The 18361-nt window shown below is 44.3% G+C and overlaps 1 protein-coding gene across 1 annotated transcript in view; it reads right to left on the bottom strand.

The window, feature by feature from the left end:
• LOC143294714 (spindle assembly abnormal protein 6 homolog) overlaps positions 1 to 18361 on the bottom strand; it is a 45298-nt gene that overhangs the window by 19814 nt on the left and 7123 nt on the right. The window contains exons 5-9 of the mRNA XM_076606131.1: positions 14582 to 14756; positions 13329 to 13406; positions 11987 to 12106; positions 10379 to 10495; positions 3598 to 3756 (exon numbers count right to left, since the gene is read on the bottom strand). Coding sequence (XP_076462246.1) covers positions 3598 to 3756; positions 10379 to 10495; positions 11987 to 12106; positions 13329 to 13406; positions 14582 to 14756 — 649 coding nt within the window. The remainder of the gene's footprint in view (positions 1 to 3597; positions 3757 to 10378; positions 10496 to 11986; positions 12107 to 13328; positions 13407 to 14581; positions 14757 to 18361) is intronic.

The following is an 18361-nucleotide window of genomic DNA, read 5'->3' on the forward strand; positions in this document are numbered from 1 at the left end:
GTGTCTGGGTAATGTTATGACAGGTGAGCATGTGACCACGCTATGAGGTGGAAAATGAACTCGTTGGAACAATTTTGACGTTGGCATAATGTTGAACAAACTGCAACTGAGCATAGCAAAATACGGCTAAATCGTAACAGTTGACATCTCTGCCTGCTCCATCACCTGCTACAACCATCACACCTGTTCCATCAACTGCTCAAACCACCATGCCTGCTCCATCACCTGCTACAACCATCACACCTGTTCAATCACACTTGCTACAACCACCACACCTGTTCAATCACACTTGCTACAACCACCACACCTGTTCAATCACACTTGCTACAACCACCACACCTGTTCAATCACACTTGCTACAACCACCACACCTGTTCAATCACACTTGCTACAACCACCACACCTGTTCAATCACACTTGCTACAACCACCACACCTGTTCAATCACCTGCTACAACCACCACGCCTGCTCCATCACCTGCTACAACTACCATGCCTGTTCAATCACACCTGCTACAACCACCACACCTGTTCCATCACCTGCACAACCACCACACCTGTTCAATCACACTTGCTACAACCACCACACCTGTTCAATCACACTTGCTACATCCACCACACCTGTTCATTCACACCTGCTACAACCACCACACCTGTTCAATCACACTTCCTACAACCACCACACCTGCTACAACCACCACACCTGTTCCATCACCTGCTACAACCATCATGCCTGCTCCATCACCTGCTACAACCACCAGACCTGTTCCATCACCTGCTACAACTACCACAACATCTGCTCCATCACCTGCTACAACCACCACACCTGCTGCATCACCAAAGGAGGAGAGGACTGGGCCCCCTAGACACAGTGGATACGAACCGCAATGGCCATAAAAGAGTATGGGACTCTTAATCCACTGATGCTATTGAAGGGTTTGCTTGTCCGTAAAGTGCGGTCATCATGTTGAGATATAGTCCCTCAGTTTCAATTAAAAAAAAAAAAACAAGAAAGGCAAGACCTTCTAAACTCACTTGTGATACAATTTTTTAAAAATCCAAGCTATTTATGTATTGAGTATAATGCATTTACTGTTATATTTATATTTTTTGTATTCTCTAAACTTGGCACTTTGATCTGATATTCGAACCAACAAAAGATCTGTCATTATTATCATTTTTTGTTCAAACAGGAACTTCTTTTGCTAAGCATGGAAGTTTTATTTATTGCAAATGTTTTGGTGTAGAGTGTAGGACAAGGGAAATTACTCTGCTAGGAACTTAGTTTGCTTTAAACTGATCTTTCTCATCTTAAACATTACATTTTGAAATGATACTCAATACATAAAAAGCTTGGATTTTTTTAAAAAAGTGCATCACAAGTGAGTCTTGAAGGCCTTGCCTCTCTTGTTTCAAAATGTAATGTTTAAGATGAGAAAGATCAGTTTAAAGCAAATTAACTCCACTAGCATTACAGAGTAATTTCCCTTTTTTACTATCTGCACCAAAACGTTTGCAAAATAAATAAAACTTCCATGCTTAGCAAAAGAAGTTCCTGTTTGAACAGAAAATGATAATAATGACTGCTCTAGCTGTTGGGTCAGAATATCAGATCGAAGTGCCAAGTTTAGAGAATACAAAAAATATAAATATAACAGTAAATGCAGTTTGCACATAATTAGGCTTCATTCTTTATTTTTTTGTGCCCATCCCAGAAGCGCAATATTGTTTTAAACAAGATGACTGGAAAGAACTGAATTTTTCCTATTTTTATGCCAAATTTGGTGTCAACTGACAAAGCAGTTGCAGAGAAAATGTCAATGTTAAAGTTTACCACGGACACACAGACAACCGAACACCGGGTTAAAACATAGACTCACTTTGTTTACACAAGTGAGTCAACAAGACTGTGCAACCCATACATGCCTTCACAGGGTTCCCAGGTGGTGGGCATGAAGCCAAAAAAGGACCTTTAAAGGACTTTATAAGGACCTCAAATCAGTTTAAAAGGACCAATCTAATTGACATGCAGAACAGCAGACACTTACCTCTCATAAACGGAAGAACAGCTAATCCCATTTGACTGTCGTATTTAGTCTTTGCAATTCACGTCACTGTAGGCTAGGCCTAAGCAAAGCAGCAGCAGTAGGCGTGACTCACAGCCACTGTACCACGCTTCGCGTCTGCCACCGAGCAGAAAGCGCACTACTGTTAGGGCCTAGGCCTATAGGCTGTATCCTCCTACAGTAAGTACTGAGTTTCAGACGATCGCCTCGGCATCTTTCAACGCGCTTTGCAACTTGCGGTTTTGGTGTCGAAGGTGTTTCAGTTTCGTTCTCAAGTCTCTTTCTCTTCATAAAACAGGACTTAACAGTACCTTTCAAAAATTAAAAGGACCTCCTGATGATTTAAAAGGACCAACTTGCTGAATCAAAGCACTTAAAAGGCCTTTTGACCAAAATCCAATTCCTAAGGACTTAAAAGGACTTGAAAGGACCCTACGAACCTTGCTTCAGATAGACTGCACAGAGAAACCTGGGTGGGAGAGCCTTCAAAGCAGTAGAGCTGTTGCACAGAGAAACCTGGGTGGGAGAGCCTTCAAAGCAGTAGAGCTGTTGCACAGAGAAACCTGGGTGGGAGAGCCTTCAAAGCAGTAGAGCTGTTGCACAGAGAAACCTGAGTGGGAGAGCCTTCAAAGCAGTAGAGCTGTTGCACAGAGGCAATCCCACTCTCATCCAGCGAAAATTCAATCCCCAACAGAGAAAGGAAAGACAGGGTCGACTTGGGGGGCCAAGTCGAAACGAGTACACAGAATGTAAGAAAAATATACAGACAAGCCGCATGCAGCAAAATAAGGCCAAATGAACACACTTAATAGCCAAAAAAAGCGTAAAACGAGACAGAGCGAAAACCTGACAAGATGGCGTGGAGAGCCTTGGCCAAAGGAATGATTCAGCGCTTATAGCTTTTAGAGGCGTTTGATTGGCTAAGAGCGGACCAGGCAACAAAGGGCGTCTTTTCACTGTTAGCCGTGCGAAATTTGGCCAAGCAGAGCAAACCGATAGGCCTAGTTTGCATCAGTTTGACATGGTACAGTATATGACATCAAACCCACTCTCTCATCCACAGAAGCCAGAAATAAGACGCACAGAGAATTGTCACATCTGAAGACTTCGCAGGCTGCAGTGGATGGCAGTCACATGTTCTGTGCTGAGTCATGCTGTGAGCACTCCACAGTGCTCTGCTGCACACACCGTCCCAGCCATTTGAACCACGAAGGTTTCTTTCGCCTCGTTCGCTGAAGCCGTTTTTACATGCTGGGATGAGCTGAGACAAGACTGAACTGAAAGGTCACGTTATCAGTTGCCATTCTTTATCTGGACTTTTTCCTCTGGGGATCATATTACTTTTGCTCAATAAAAACAATTACACCACAAAATAAACACACACAAGCAGCACTAAATGCACCTCAAAGGCATGATGCACAGATCGCATTTTACCAAGGTTCAGCAGTCAAGGGATTAACCCTTTAACTACTGAAACAACACAGACAGATTCCAGAAAAAGCAAGGGAACTGGTAAAAGAAAACAGACTCACCTTCTCTTTCTCATGTGACTCTGAATCCAGTGAAGTGTTGTGCTTTCTCAGCGAGGCAATGTCTTGTTTGGCGTGTGAGGTTTCGTCTTCCAGAACGGAGAGTTTCGACTTGAGTTCACGAATCAAAGACTCTGACTTGTATTTTTTGTCTGTCAGCTCCTGTAATTACAACACAGCAGAACGCCAAGAAAAGCTGTAAAATGCCCGAATCAATAAAAACAGAGACAAGCAATAGTCATGAAACAGTTTCAATATATTTCATAATCTGTTGCATATACATGTCCTAAACGTGGACAAGGAAATATTTCTTCTTCTGTTTTTTTTTTTTTTTTTAAACAATAGCAGTCTAACGGAACTATTTTTGTACAAACAAAAACACACATATGCAAGCAAATATACAAGCTTGTGCACATGCACACACACTCACACACATACAGAAATACCTTTTTCTCCTCACAAAGCGCTTTACAAACAAACTGGTACATATGTATGTCAACATCAACTGATACACATAAAAATCAATACGTATTGGTATTCCCTGCAACAGAATATATGGCATCTAACAAAGGTAAGGGAATCCTTGTTACAGGATCAAAGTAACAAAACAAAGGTACGGGAATCCTCATTATTGGATCAAAATAGCAAACAAAGGTAAGAAAATCCCCGTTATACGACCGAAGGCACCACACAAAGGTAAGGGAATCCCTGTTACGGGATCGAAGGCACTAGACCCTGTTGACAGCGATGGGATCTTTAACCTTATTAACCTCAATACGTGTCTCTAATAGACCTGATAGGTTTCAATGTGTAAAGACCTCAGCACATCACTCCTCTTTTGCAACATCTCCACTGGCTCCCTGTCTCACACCGAATAAAGTACAAGATCAGCACTCTATGTTATAGATGTATTCACAAAACTGCCCCTTCCTATCTCTGCGGCTGCCTTCACCTCTACACTCCATCTCGCTCACTACGATCGGCTTCGGATCCACTCTGTTTACACATACCCAGATTCAAACACTCGACTGTTGGCCGCCATTCTTTCTCTGTCTCTGGACCTTGCAATTGGAATGAACTTCCTCTTTCGCTTCGTCAAGTCTCCACACTCAGCTCTTTCAAGTCTGGCCTTAAAACCCACCTCTTCCCAAAATAGCCTCCCTTGCCTGCCTCTTCCTTGTCTTTAGTTTCTACAGGTCAGGTCATTAGATCTGCTACTGGTAACCTGTAATCCAGTACAACCTGTTCAGGGTCGGGCTGCCGGCGACTAAACCGGCACTCCCACCGCTCCCTTCCGGGACTGGTGAGGCGGGTGGCTAGACACCCTTATGGAGATCCATAAAAGGGCGTTGGCTCAGGAGAGCCACCGACGGCCATCTAGCTCCACTGTGCTGTGTGCATGCCACACGCAGCTGGCCCCCGGGGTGTGTCTACCCATGCATGCGAAGTCTGGATCCGGCAGAATCTGCGAAAGAAACCTATCGGTTCAACGGAGAGGAAAGCGGTTACAGCAACGCACTGTGGAGTGCAGAGAGCAAGATGAGACACCGAAAGGATATCTTGGTCATCCACTGCATCCGTGCTCATCCTCCAGTCGTCTCGACTTAGTCTTGCCACTGGAAATTGGTGGACCCGGACGAGAGAGTGAGGTTGACGTTGCGCAACTCCTCTTCACTTTAAACAAACTCATCGCGCAAGTCATCAGTCATCCAAAATGACCTTTCATCCTTCATCATTTCATCACCCCCAAGTCCTGTGGCGACAGGCGAGCGACAAAACGACAGGTGTGGGTACACTGGCAGTCGCAGTCGCAGACCTGCACGCAGGCGGCTCAGGCCAAAGGTCGTTCTTCGTCGACAGGAGCAGCGATGGAGCTCGGCAGCCGTCTGAGCGTCTGAGCAGCCCTCTTTAGGAATGCACTGCTCACCTCCCTGGCATGAGGAAGGGGCTAGAAAAGGTGCCCTAAAAATTGCCTGCTCCATACCACCCTGGCCAGCATACCGCGGCTGGCGGGGACCCTACATCAGCGGTCGAAACAACAAGAAAGAAAAGAAAAAAACAAGGATCGTTCCTCTCACCATTGGTGCTTGGAACATAAGGACTCTCCTGGACAGAGATAACACGGACAGACCCCAAAGGAGAACGGCACTAGTTGCATCCGAACTCGCCAGATACAACATTGACATCGCAGCCTTGAGTGAGACTCGGCTTGCAGGTGAAGGCGAGCTCTGTGAACGGGGATCTGGTTACACCTTCTTCTGGAGTGGACGAGGAAGCGAAGAGCGACGTGAGGCTGGCGTTGGTTTTGCAGTAAAAACAGCACTTGTCAGCAAGCTAGCTGGAATCCCAAAGGGAGTCAACGATAGGCTTATGACCATGAAACTCCCACTGGCATCTGGCCAGAAGCACCTCACCATTGTCAGTGCCTACGCCCCAACCATGACCAACCCGGATGAAGTGAAGGCGAAGTTCTACGAGGACCTTCACTCTGTCATTGCTGCTATCCCTAAAGCAGACAAGCTCATCATTCTTGGGGACTTCAATGCTAGAGTTGGCTCTGACTACATCTCCTGGGATGGAGTGATTGGAAAGCACGGTGTGGGCCACTGCAACCCAAATGGATTGCTTTTGCTTCAGACCTGTGCAGAGCACGAACTGCTGATAACCAACACAGTTTTCTGCCTCCCTACCCGTAACAGGACGTCATGGATGATCCCTCGCTCAAAGCATTGGCATCTCATCGATTATGTCATCGTCAGGAAAAGGGATAGGCAAGATGTACGTGTAACAAAGACCATGTGCGGCGCCGAGTGTTGGACAGACCATCGCCTTGTAGTCTCGAAGCTGAATATTCGAATCCAGCCCAAGAGACGCCCCCAAGGCCAGAAGGCTCCAAAACGGCTCAACATCGCTAAGCTGAAAAACATCACCATCAAACAGTCCTTTGTGGAGCTGCTGGAAGATCGTCTGGAATCCGCCTCTCTGGACAACCAGAATGTGGAGTCTGACTGGAGGACCCTGCGTGAGCTGATCTATAGTACAGCTTCAGAGACCCTGGGACCCATGACCAGAAAGCACAAAGACTGGTTTGATGAAAACTGTGATGAAATCAAGCAGCTTCTGGATGAGAAACGCCGTCTGCATCAAGCCTACCTGAGCAACCCAAAGTCCACATCAAAAAAGGATGTGTACGATGCCATCCGCAGGACTGTTCAGCAAAAGTTACGCCAGATGCAGGATAAGTGGCTGAGTGACAAAGCTGATGAGATCCAGGGATATGCTGACAGGCACGATATGAAGAGGTTCTATGATGCCTTAAAAGAAGTCTACGGCCCCACATCCTCAGGATCATCCCCCCTCCTCAGTGCAGATGGGAATACCTTGATCACCGAGAAGGAGAAAATTCTCGAACGATGGGCTGAGCACTTCAACAGTGTTTTAAATCGCCCTTCCTCCATAAATGATGAAGCCATAGACCGTCTCCCGCAAGTCCCCATCAACGAAGCACTGGACGATCCGCCAACACCTCTTGAGACCCAGAAAGCAATTCGTCTGCTATCCAGTGGCAAAGCACATGGCTCAGACTCCATACCAGCAGAGGTCTACAAGGATGGAGGCACTGTGCTGACTGAGAAGCTCCATCAGCTGTACTCACTCATGTGGAAAGAAGAGACGATCCCCCAGGATTTCAAAGATGCATATATCATTCACTTGTACAAGCGAAAGGGGAACCGGCAAGCCTGTGATAACCATCGGGGCATTTCCTTGCTCTCCATCGCAGGCAAGATACTTGCCAGGATCCTACTAAACCGCCTCACAGCACACCTTGACCAAGGTCATTTGCCTGAGAGCCAATGTGGATTCCGGAAAGAGCGCGGAACCACCGACATGGTGTTTGCTGCAAGGCAGCTGCAAGAGAAATGTCAGGAGCAAAATGCTGATCTGTTCTCCACCTATGTCGACCTCACTAAGGCCTTCGACACCGTGAGTAGAGAGGGACTGTGGAAGATCATGGCCAAGTACGGATGCCCTCGGAAATTTATTTCCTTGGTCAGCCAATTCCATGAAGGCATGCAGGCTCGAGTCCAGGACAAAGGCGAAACATCTGCTCCTTTTGCTGTCACAAATGGTGTCAAGCAAGGCTGCGTCCTGGCTCCAACGCTGTTCAGCCTCATGTTCTCTGCAATGCTTACTGATGCCTTCAGAGATGGCGATGTTGGAATCGGCCTAAAGTACCGAACAGAGGGTAAGTTGTTTAACCTCAGAAGGCTTCAAGCAAAAACGAAGGTCATGACAGACATCATCAGAGACTTTTTGTTTGCTGATGATTGTGCCCTCAACGCTGGATCTGAAGCTGACATGCAACTCAGCGTTGACAAGTTTGCCACTGCCAGCAGAAACTTCGGCCTTACCATCAGCACGAGGAAAACTGAAGTTCTCCATCAGCCAGCCCCAGGGAAACCCTACGTTGAGCCCAACATCACAGTCAACGGTCAGAGACTCAGTGCGGTGGAGCGGTTCACATACCTTGGCAGCACACTGTCACGAAATGCGACCATTGACGATGAAGTGAACGTCAGGATTGCAAGAGCAAGCGCAACTTTTGGTAGACTCAGTGCAAATGTCTGGAACAGAAGAGGCATTAGTCTTGAGACCAAGCTAAAGGTCTACAGAGCAGTAGTTCTCCCCACACTACTGTACGCCTGCGAAACTTGGACAGTGTACCAACGACATGCCAAGAAGCTGAACCACTTCCACACAACATGCCTCAGGAAGCTACTGAACATCAAGTGGCAAGACAAGACCCCAGACACAGAGGTGCTCGCAAAAGCCATCCTTCCCAGCATCTTCACCATCCTGATGCAGTCCCAGCTTCGCTGGGCTGGACACGTGGCACGCATGCCAGACCATCGGCTGCCCAAAAGGCTCTTCTATGGCGAGCTGCAACAAGGGAAGAGATCACACGGAGGTCAGAAGAAGCGCTTCAGAGATACTCTGAAAGTCTCTCTGAAAGCGTTTGATATCAACCCTGACTCCTGGGAGGAATCTGCAGTGGACCGTGACAAATGGCGTGCTGCTGTGCACAGAGGCGCCAAGTTGTGCGAGGCCAACAGGACTGCTGCAGCTGTTCAGAAGAGACAGGCCAGAAAGTCACGGGCAAACAAGCTCCCTGACAATGGTATGCCTGTCTTTGTCTGCCCCAACTGTCAGCGAACATTTCGTGCGCAGATTGGACTATTCAGCCATCTGCGCATTCACAGATAGATTCATGAGCATCCTCCCCCCCACCCCACCACCACCCTCCCCCCATCCCCCAGCTGGATGACAACGATGGTCATCATCGATCTCGATGGACACACACCACCAGTTTCTACAGTTTTAGAGTTATGCATGCGTGTGACTGACTGGTGCGAAAGCGCTTTGATTTGTCTCTGCACAAGATTTAGTGCTATATAAATACCATCATTATTATTAAGACTTAATAGTAAAAAAAGCAACAAAAAAACAACAACAAACAAACAAAAAAAACAAGGAACAAACAAAAAGAAGCCCCTCCTTCCCCTGCTTCTTCCTGGTCCCCAGTTTCTCCAGCTTTCTATTTACACGTATGAATTCAAAAGCGTTGTTTTTCGTCTCAGCAAATTAAAAAAAGTTATGCATGTGCGTGAATGACTGGTCACGGCTGCTCAGCCGAGCACAAAATCCGGCTCTTTAGTTGGCCGAGCAGTGTCTAGCGTCTTGGGTCAAAAATGTTTTAATGCCAGACTTTCCCACCGCACTCTGTACTGACCGGCACATTCGCCGCGGTATTTCTGGCCCCGCGCGCCAAACTGGGACACTGCCTTCTTTGTTTCACTCGGCCCCGCGGCCCCCGCCCCACTTTTCCCACCTTTTCACAGCATCCACACATTTCCTGCAGCGATTACAGAAAGTTGAATTATTGCTATTCCTGGTTGTATTATTGGAGTGCAGTTTGATTTGATTTACACAATTTCATTATTTTATCAACATCATCGTTTCATTTTTTTTTTTTTTTACCTTAGAAATCTTCGTCTTTCTCGTGGAATGAAGGGCACGGCAGTGCCATAAGCCGACAGACACTCACCCCGCTCTCCATCCCCCTGCTGCTCACTCTCACCATGCTACAGTGTGTTCATTTAAACGTTTGTTGTGCTGCCAAGAAAAATCGCACTACTCAAAAGGTAAGCTAATCTGCATGCAGGCATGCTATATGTTCTGTGTGTATTTTCGATGTTATTGTGCTAAACGCCTGTTTTCTTAGAGAGGGATTTAAACTTAACGATTTTTGCGATCATGTTTCTGCTTATCCTTCTCTTCTCTTTCTTCATTTATGTTTCAACCGTTGCCGCAACAACCGCTATGTAAGAAAACATATTGTGTTTGGAGTCAATGGAAAGCTTATTTTGTGTTCTTTTTAGAAAACCACTTCTTTAGTCGTTATTTCCGATCCATCCGAGGAGATGATGCGCGGAAGAAACAAAGCAGATTTACCGCCGAACAAGCGTACAGCGAGTGCCGCTGGCACGGCCTGTTTGTCAGCCGCGTTTATTTATATCCATGCCCTACTTCCTGGGTTCACGAACTTTCGCAGGGCCAACTAAAGTGCCAGCACTGAACACCCGTGTGGTGTGCAAGCGCTTTGATTTCTCTCTGCACAAGTATCGGACCTACTTATCATTATTATCACCATAATCATTATTATCATATTATTATTATTATTATCAATATTATGTAAACTTGTACATGCAGGTATGCGGGTCACCTTGTTGGCAGCCTCCAGCTCAAACAGGCGTCCCTCCATCTGTTTGACAATCTTAGTGTGTGCCTGCTCCAGTTCTCGCCGGTCACGCTCCTGTCGCTGCTGGAAGGAGCCCTGAGTCTGGAACAAAGACCGAACACATGGACGCTATAGCAGAGTGGTTAAAGCGTAGGGACTTTCAATCTGAGGGTCCCGGGTTTGAATCTCGGTAATGACACCTGGTGTAAAGGGTGGAGATTTTTTCACAATCTTGCAAGTCAACATATGCGCTGACCTTGCTAGTGCCTGAACCCCCTTTCGTGTGTATATGTACGCAGAAGATCAAATGCGCACGTTAAAAATCCTGTAATCCGGGTCAGCGTTCGATGTGTTATGGAAACAACATACCCAGCATGCACCCCCCAGAAAACGGAGTATGGCTGCCTTCATGGTGGTGTATATAAAATCAAAACGATCATACACATAAAATTTTACCTGTCTGTCTCGGTGTGTATGTGTGCATGCCTGAAATGTGATTAAATGATGCAGGAAACAAATGATGAGCGCCCAATGGCAGCCATCAGTTGGCTCTATCTAGGTAGACAGCCTGTTGTGCAAATGACCCTGAGTTTGCAAACTAAAGTGCTTAGAGCTTTGTCTCAGACTGAAGATAGGCGCTATATAAGTATCCGTATCAAATCAAATCAAATCACAAAGCTTTCCATTTCCATGTGGAGTGGTTGCCTAGTCATAATGCACCCGCCCAGGAAGCCAGAGAATCTAAGAGTGTGGGATAGAATCCCGCACTTGCCAGAATATTCTTCCCCTCCACAAGACCTTGAGTGGTGTTGTGGGTGCTAGTCATTTGGACATTAGGACATGTAAAAGAACCAATGGCGAGTAAAGGGTTGTCCCTGGCGAAATTATGCAGCAAAAATCCATTGATTATTAAAAAAAAAAATCATTTCAGACAGTAAAAAAAAAAAAAAGAAAAAAAAGAAAAGAAGAAAAGAGTATACACAGTAGCAATTAACTCTCCCCGAAGACATCAGCCCAAATTTAACACAGAGAAATCATTTGTAACAAACAGCACTTCTCCAGGGCTCCAACTACCCGTCAGTCCAATCGTCCAGGACAACTAAACCTTCTGGCAGACCAGTGGAAATGCTATCTCCACTCATCCAATGGGCGACCAATATTTTTGACTAGGTCACAGAGGAAAGTGTCATCCAAGTCACAGACGTGTCTTTCAGAGTGTTGCTCAAATGTCTTGCCCACCACCACGTGTCAAAATCTGGATGATGACTTTGCCCCTATATTCCCAAACCAGATAGTGCTCTACGATACCAAGAAAACAAACAAAAATAAAGGAGAAAAAGAAGAAAAGCAGGGTGTGTGTGAGGAAGTGAAAAGAAGCAAGAAATCTAGATGATAAGATAGAATGGTATTTAAAAAAAAAAAAAAACATCTTTTTTAAATGGCCAGCCATCCTTTCTTGCCCACCCACCTCTTCCTTCTTCTTTAAAAACACACACACACACACACACACAAAACGTAGTTATTTTGTGATGTTACACAACACTATCACTTCTCTCTGTCTCCAGCTCCTGTTCACAAGAGTGCACGGCTCACCTGAAGAGCTTTCTCCCTCTCTGCTGTCAGCTCTTCCTTGTGCCGGGCTTTGGTCTCCGATATCCGGGCCGTCCACTCCGACTTGAGCGACTCCAGCTCCATCGTCTTCGAGGACAGAGCCTGCAGCAAACAAACACCATGACATGGCCGACATCACAAGGAGGACAAGGATGAAGGGGGCAGAATGCCAATACAGAGACCGTGAGGGTGTGGGTTCAAATCCCGCTCTCGCCCTTTCTCCCAAGTTTGACTGGAAAATGGAACTGAGTGTCAAGTCATTCAGATGAGACGATAAACCGTGGCCCGTGTGCATGCAGCATGCGCTCAGCGCACCGAAAAAGAACCCATGGTAATGAGAGTGTTATCCTCTGGCAAAATTCTGAAGAAAGAAATCCACTCTGACAGTACACAAATATATAAGCATGCACTCAAGCGTTGGGCTATGCTGCTGGTCAGGCATCTGCTCAGCAGATGTGGTGTAGCGTTTATGGATTTGTCTGAACGCAGTGACGCCTCCTTGAGAAACTGAAACTGACATCACATGGTAAGGTTAAAGGTCCTGCAGCCATCGGAACAGCCATCGGGACAGTGAATTAATATCCACTGATTCTAAGGCTCGGCATAGGAAGGCTGGGCCAAATCCTCTGTTTCTCTGCTGTTTTCCAAAGTCAGGTACCCTTCCACACCTGGATGGAGTGAGGGAAATCAGAGTAAAGTGCCATCCCCAAGGACACAACACCATGCTAAACCTGGGCCTTGAACTCTGATCACTGGTAAACACTGGATCAGAAGTCCCACACTTAACCAATTCTGCCACAGCACCTCGTTACATGACACACCAATTACACACCAAACACCATGACAAAGCTGACATGACATGTTACACAATATCCAACATAATGAGAAGGATGACATGACATGTCAGATAATTGCATGGAAGCACCATTGAACAACTTCCCAACAAAACTCCCCACTCCCTTACCCACCAAACAGTTTTCGACACTGCTGATGGTAGTTGAGTAATAATGTGCTGATTAGTAATCACACACACACTTATCATGATAAGCACACATTACAATGATGCAAAGACTAGAATCATATTCACAAATAAGCTAAACTTCAAACAAACAGACATAACCATAATAATAACTAACGTCCAACGATCATCACCAGGAATAACTAGGACTTCAACTGAACAATCATTACAATATGAATACTAACTTCCAAGGAACAATCGTCGCAAAAAAAAAAAAAAAAAGACAAAAAAAAAGAATAACTGTGTTCAAACGCTCCTAACACTGCTGACACAGACAGAGGAAGCCCAGGGCAACACACTGTTTACCTCCTCTCTTTCACGTAGTCGCTGGGAAAGGTCTGCACTGGTGTGCTCCAGCTTCTGCTGCAGTAGACTGTTGGTGTCCTGAAAGGATCGCTCAACCATGTCAGCACAGGTTATGAAGTTTAACATGAAATGTATCGCTTGATAAACAAATCAGTCAATATAATGACAGTGACAATCACACAACCATGCAGACACACATAAATTGATAATTTAGTGTAACATGAAATATATCGCTTGAATGAAAATGACAATCACACAACCATGTAAGCAGATTTTTTTTTTCTTTTTAAAAATCAAAGACCCCATAGACTTTTACAGCCATCAGAGCAGTGAATTCAAATTCCACTGTGTCCAGGGTTTAGCACAGAGAAGGCGGGGCCCTTCCTCTCCCACCAACTTAACTTTCCCAATCCAAGGTCAGGAACCCATTCACACCTGGGTAGAGTAAGGAAAACCAGAGTTAAGTGCCTTTCCCCAAGGACACAACCCCATGCTGAAACAGGGCCTCGAGTTCTGATCATTGCTGAATACCCGGATCAGAAGTCCAACGTCTAACCAATTCTGTCACTGGAACCAATGCAGATGTAGTGGTGTAAAATGAAAAATAACGCTTAGAAAAGTTGACCATGTATTAGTCTATGAAAGTATAATGCAAATGACATCAAGTGACAAAACAGAAGAAAAAAACAGTAAAAAGATGTGTACAGTGTACAGATGGAGCTGACATAAACCAGTCAGTGAGACGGCTGTTCCAAAACAGTCACTAACTGTTGAGAAAACTAACACTATTATTTTAATTAAAGCACAGAAATGTTCTTGATTATTCCAAATATGCTGAAACATGAAAACACCTGTTTATATACAACTTCTCAAAAAAATACAATAGCACTTCAGTTAAAAAAAAAACCCAAACAAACAAACAAGCAAACTGAACACCATCACATCTGTGTATCTCACTTGCAATTTCACATCAGCTGATGATCATTGATTATACACACATACTGACCTTAGCATAACCATAAATTTACTTGACCCTACTTTACTACTGACACATAACTCTTTGTTCACAGACATAATCAGCTGTTTGTGAAAAGCATGCTCTTTCTGCTGCTTATGTTTCAGTTCTGTTAACTGGAAGTTTCACATCTGAAAATTTATTTATTTCAGGCCCTTCAAATCAGAAGCACACACACACACACACACACACACACACACACACACACACACACACACACACACACGCATGCACATACCTTCAACTGCTTAAGACAGTCAGCCAGATATTTCTTGATGTCTGAATCTGAACCTGGAGCAAACTTGAGGGATAGGTGGATCAGATGCTTGAAAGGGTTGGTCTCCACAACGTTCAGCAAGGCCATTGACCTCTCCCCACTCCCAAAACTGTTCATGGTGAAGTGAAGTACAAACCTGAAAGAAAGGGGATAGAAAATAGTCAAGCACTCCTAACTTGAATCAGTCTGTTTTCCATGTATTGTTGTTCATGACTGTGGGTCCTACAAAATAAGCCATTCTCATTAAATTATATGGCAGAGTCTGCCTTGGTTTCAGCTTCACAACAAATAAATCTCAGGGCTACTGATAAACTTGGAGGTTCCAGGAACTCTTTTACCATAATTCTTGGGGATCCCAGACAACCTTCAGAGGGTCTCTCTCGAGTCAAATGCTACACATTCTGATCAATCAGCACTACTACACAAAATGGCAGACAGGCAGGCAAGTGGTGTCCTGGATATCTGGGCTAGAATTTGATCACTGTGGGGAGTGTCTTGCCCAGGTTGCATTCCAACTCTCTCACCTAAGAGGGCTTTAGGACAATCGGTGTTGGGATGGTTCCCAAAAGCCAACTAACCCCCAATGCTGCAGCACTAAGAGCCAGTGCCAGCTTGTCTCCTGGTTGAAGAGTCATAGTTCTTCACAAAAGACTGAACTGCAAACTGCAGAGGAGAAACCATTGATCATTAAGCTCTCTCTCTGCTGTCAGCCCAACTGTAAGCTTATGTCAATACCTGAAAAAAGCAAGCAGACATACAGCACTGTCATTAGCTTCTAGGTTTCTGGGCCAAGAAGTGGTGGAGGGAGACAACACTTAATTACAGCAGAAGATTTTAGAAGCTCCCATACAGGGTCTTCACTCTATCAATGTGTTCATTTTAGAATGTCCCAGGCCCCGTTCAGTGAACAAGCAGTGCATCCTTTCCATCTTCAAAGCATCAGGAACGCATATTTATGTGTTATCACAAGCTCTAAGTCTGTGCAAACACACAATTTTCTTTCTTTCTTTTGCTGTTTGTTGTTCAACCTTCACTGACAGGTAAGTCTGTTATATTCTAATCTCTGCTTCTGACACATCGCCATAATTGTCTCCAAATGTTCAACATACACTGGGTTTTGACTGATCAAGGGTTACATAATTTTGCTGGAAAGGCGAAGATCCAAACGATTCAGAAATTTACTTAGTACATTGTGTACACAATATACATACATCATACACACATATATAATATATACATAATATACAATATACCTTGCTGAATATCCAAATGGACCAGTGTACCCCGATAGATAAAGATTGTATACAAGATGCAAGCCTCTGTTTCAATGAATGTTGTTGTTGTTTTTTTTATGCAGTGTACATGAGGATGGTGATGCATGTTGTGATGCAGACATGTAGTATGTACAGACAACAAAGAGTCCTGAGTCGAAGAAAACGCCGACAAGGAGTGAGCAAAGACGAAGCCCAGTTCCCCTCCCTGTCTTTCCTTGCAGCAGCCAGGGCTGTCCACATTACACTGAGTAAGAGCACAGGGATGAATCAATAATTTCAAGGTTTATATTACCTTCGCCCCTACCTTCCATATTCTTCCAAACCAACTTTTATCCCCAACTAACCACACATACACAAAGAAAAGCCTCCATCTATCTATCTTTCTTCTATCTATCTATCTGTCTATCTCTGTCTGTCTGACTGCCTGCCTGCTTGCCTGTCTGTCTACAAACATGTATACAGGGTTCATACAGGTTTTTAATCATTAAAAAAAAAAAGAAACTTTTCAAACAGCTTTAAAATCACCGAGGGCCAAAACTTGAAAATGATCACATCAGAAGCCCTGAAACTGGAAATGCACAGTATTCTGAATGCTGGCTTATCTTATGCACACTAACTGACTTAGCATGAATGATCAAAAGTGATTTTAGCCAAAAAAAAATCCTTTCAGGACTGAGGTTTTTTTCCCCCACCCCATTATAATCTTACTAAAAACAAAAAAATGGAAAATTCAGGTAGAACTTTTTGCTGCTGCGCTTTATCACTGGCATAAATGATGCATGTTTTGTTTCAGTAACAATACTAACAAATCAGACACAAAATCAAAAACTATCACAAATCTGGGTAATTTTTTAAGGACAAAAGGCAAGGCGATAAAAAACAACAAAAAACAAAACATAAGCCATCTCTTACAAATTCTCTTTAAAAAAAAATTGCTATCTGTAACAACCATTACGAAACTTCACAAAACAAAATGAAACAACAAAAACAAAGAAAAGCCAGAGTACTGACTTGGGCGTGTCACGGTACAAAATGAAACAACACAAACAAACAAAGAAAAGCCAGAGTGCTGACTTGGGCGTGTCACGGTACAAAATGAAACAACACAAAGAAACAAAGAACAGCCAGTTGTGGTACAAAATCAAACAACACAAAAACAAAGAAACAAAGAAAAACCAGAGTGCTGACTTGGGCGTGTCACAGTACAAAATGAAACAAAGAAAGAAACAAACAAACAAAAGCCAGAGTGCTGACTTGGGCGTGTCGCGGTACAAAATGAAACAACACAAAGAAACAAAGAAAAGCCAGTGATGACTTGGGCATGTCACGGTACAAAATGAAACAACACAAACAAAGAACAGCCAGTCGTGATACAAAATGAAACAACACAAAGAAACAAAGAAAAACCAGAGTGCTGACTTGGGCGTGTCACGGTACAAAATGAAACAAACAAAGAAACAAAGAAAAACCAGAGTGCTGACTTGGGCGTGTCACGGTACAAAATGAAACAACACAAACAAAGAAAAGCCAGAGTACTGACTTGGGCGTGTCGCGGTACAAAATGAAACAACACAAACAAAGAAACAAAGAAAAGCCAGAGAACTGACTTGGGCGTGTCACGGTACAAAATGAAACAAACAAAGAAACAAAGAAAAACCAGAGTGCTGACTTGGGCGTGTCACGGTACAAAATGAAACAACACAAACAAAGAAAAGCCAGAGTGCTGACTTGGGCGTGTCACGGTACAAAATGAAACAACACAAACAAACAAAGAAAAGCCAGAGTACTGACTTGGGCGTGTCGCGGTACAAAATGAAACAACACAAACAAAGAAACAAAGAAACACCAGAAAGCTGACTTGGGCCCGTCACGGTACAAAATGAAACAAACAAAGAAACAAAGAAAAGCCAGAGTGCTGACTTGGGCGTGTCACGGTACAAAATGAAACAACACAAACAAAGAAACAAGAAAAGCCAGAGTACTGACTTGGGCGTGTCACGGTACAAAATGAAACAACACAAACAAAGAACAGCCAGTCATGGTACAAAATGAAACAACACAAACAAAGAAACAAAGAAAAACCAGAATGCTGACTTGGGCCTGTCACGGTACAAAATGAAACAAACAAAGAAACAAACAAAAGCCAGAGTGCTGACTTGGGCGTGTCACGGTACAAAATGAAACAACACAAACAAACAAAGAAAAGCCAGAGTGCTGACTTGGGTGTGTCACGGTACAAAATGAAACACAAACAAAGAAACAAAGAAAAACCAGAATGCTGACTTGGGCCTGTCACGGTACAAAATGAAACAAACAAAGAAACAAACAAAAGCCAGAGTGCTGACTTGGGCCTGTCACGGTACAAAATGAAACAAACAAAGAAACAAAGAAAAACCAGAATGCTGACTTGGGCCTGTCACGGTACAAAATGAAACAACACAAACAAACAAAGAAAGAAGAAAAGCCA

This window comes from Babylonia areolata, chromosome 20 (genome assembly GCF_041734735.1).
Source record: "Babylonia areolata isolate BAREFJ2019XMU chromosome 20, ASM4173473v1, whole genome shotgun sequence".
Lineage (NCBI taxonomy): Eukaryota > Metazoa > Mollusca > Gastropoda > Neogastropoda > Buccinidae > Babylonia > Babylonia areolata.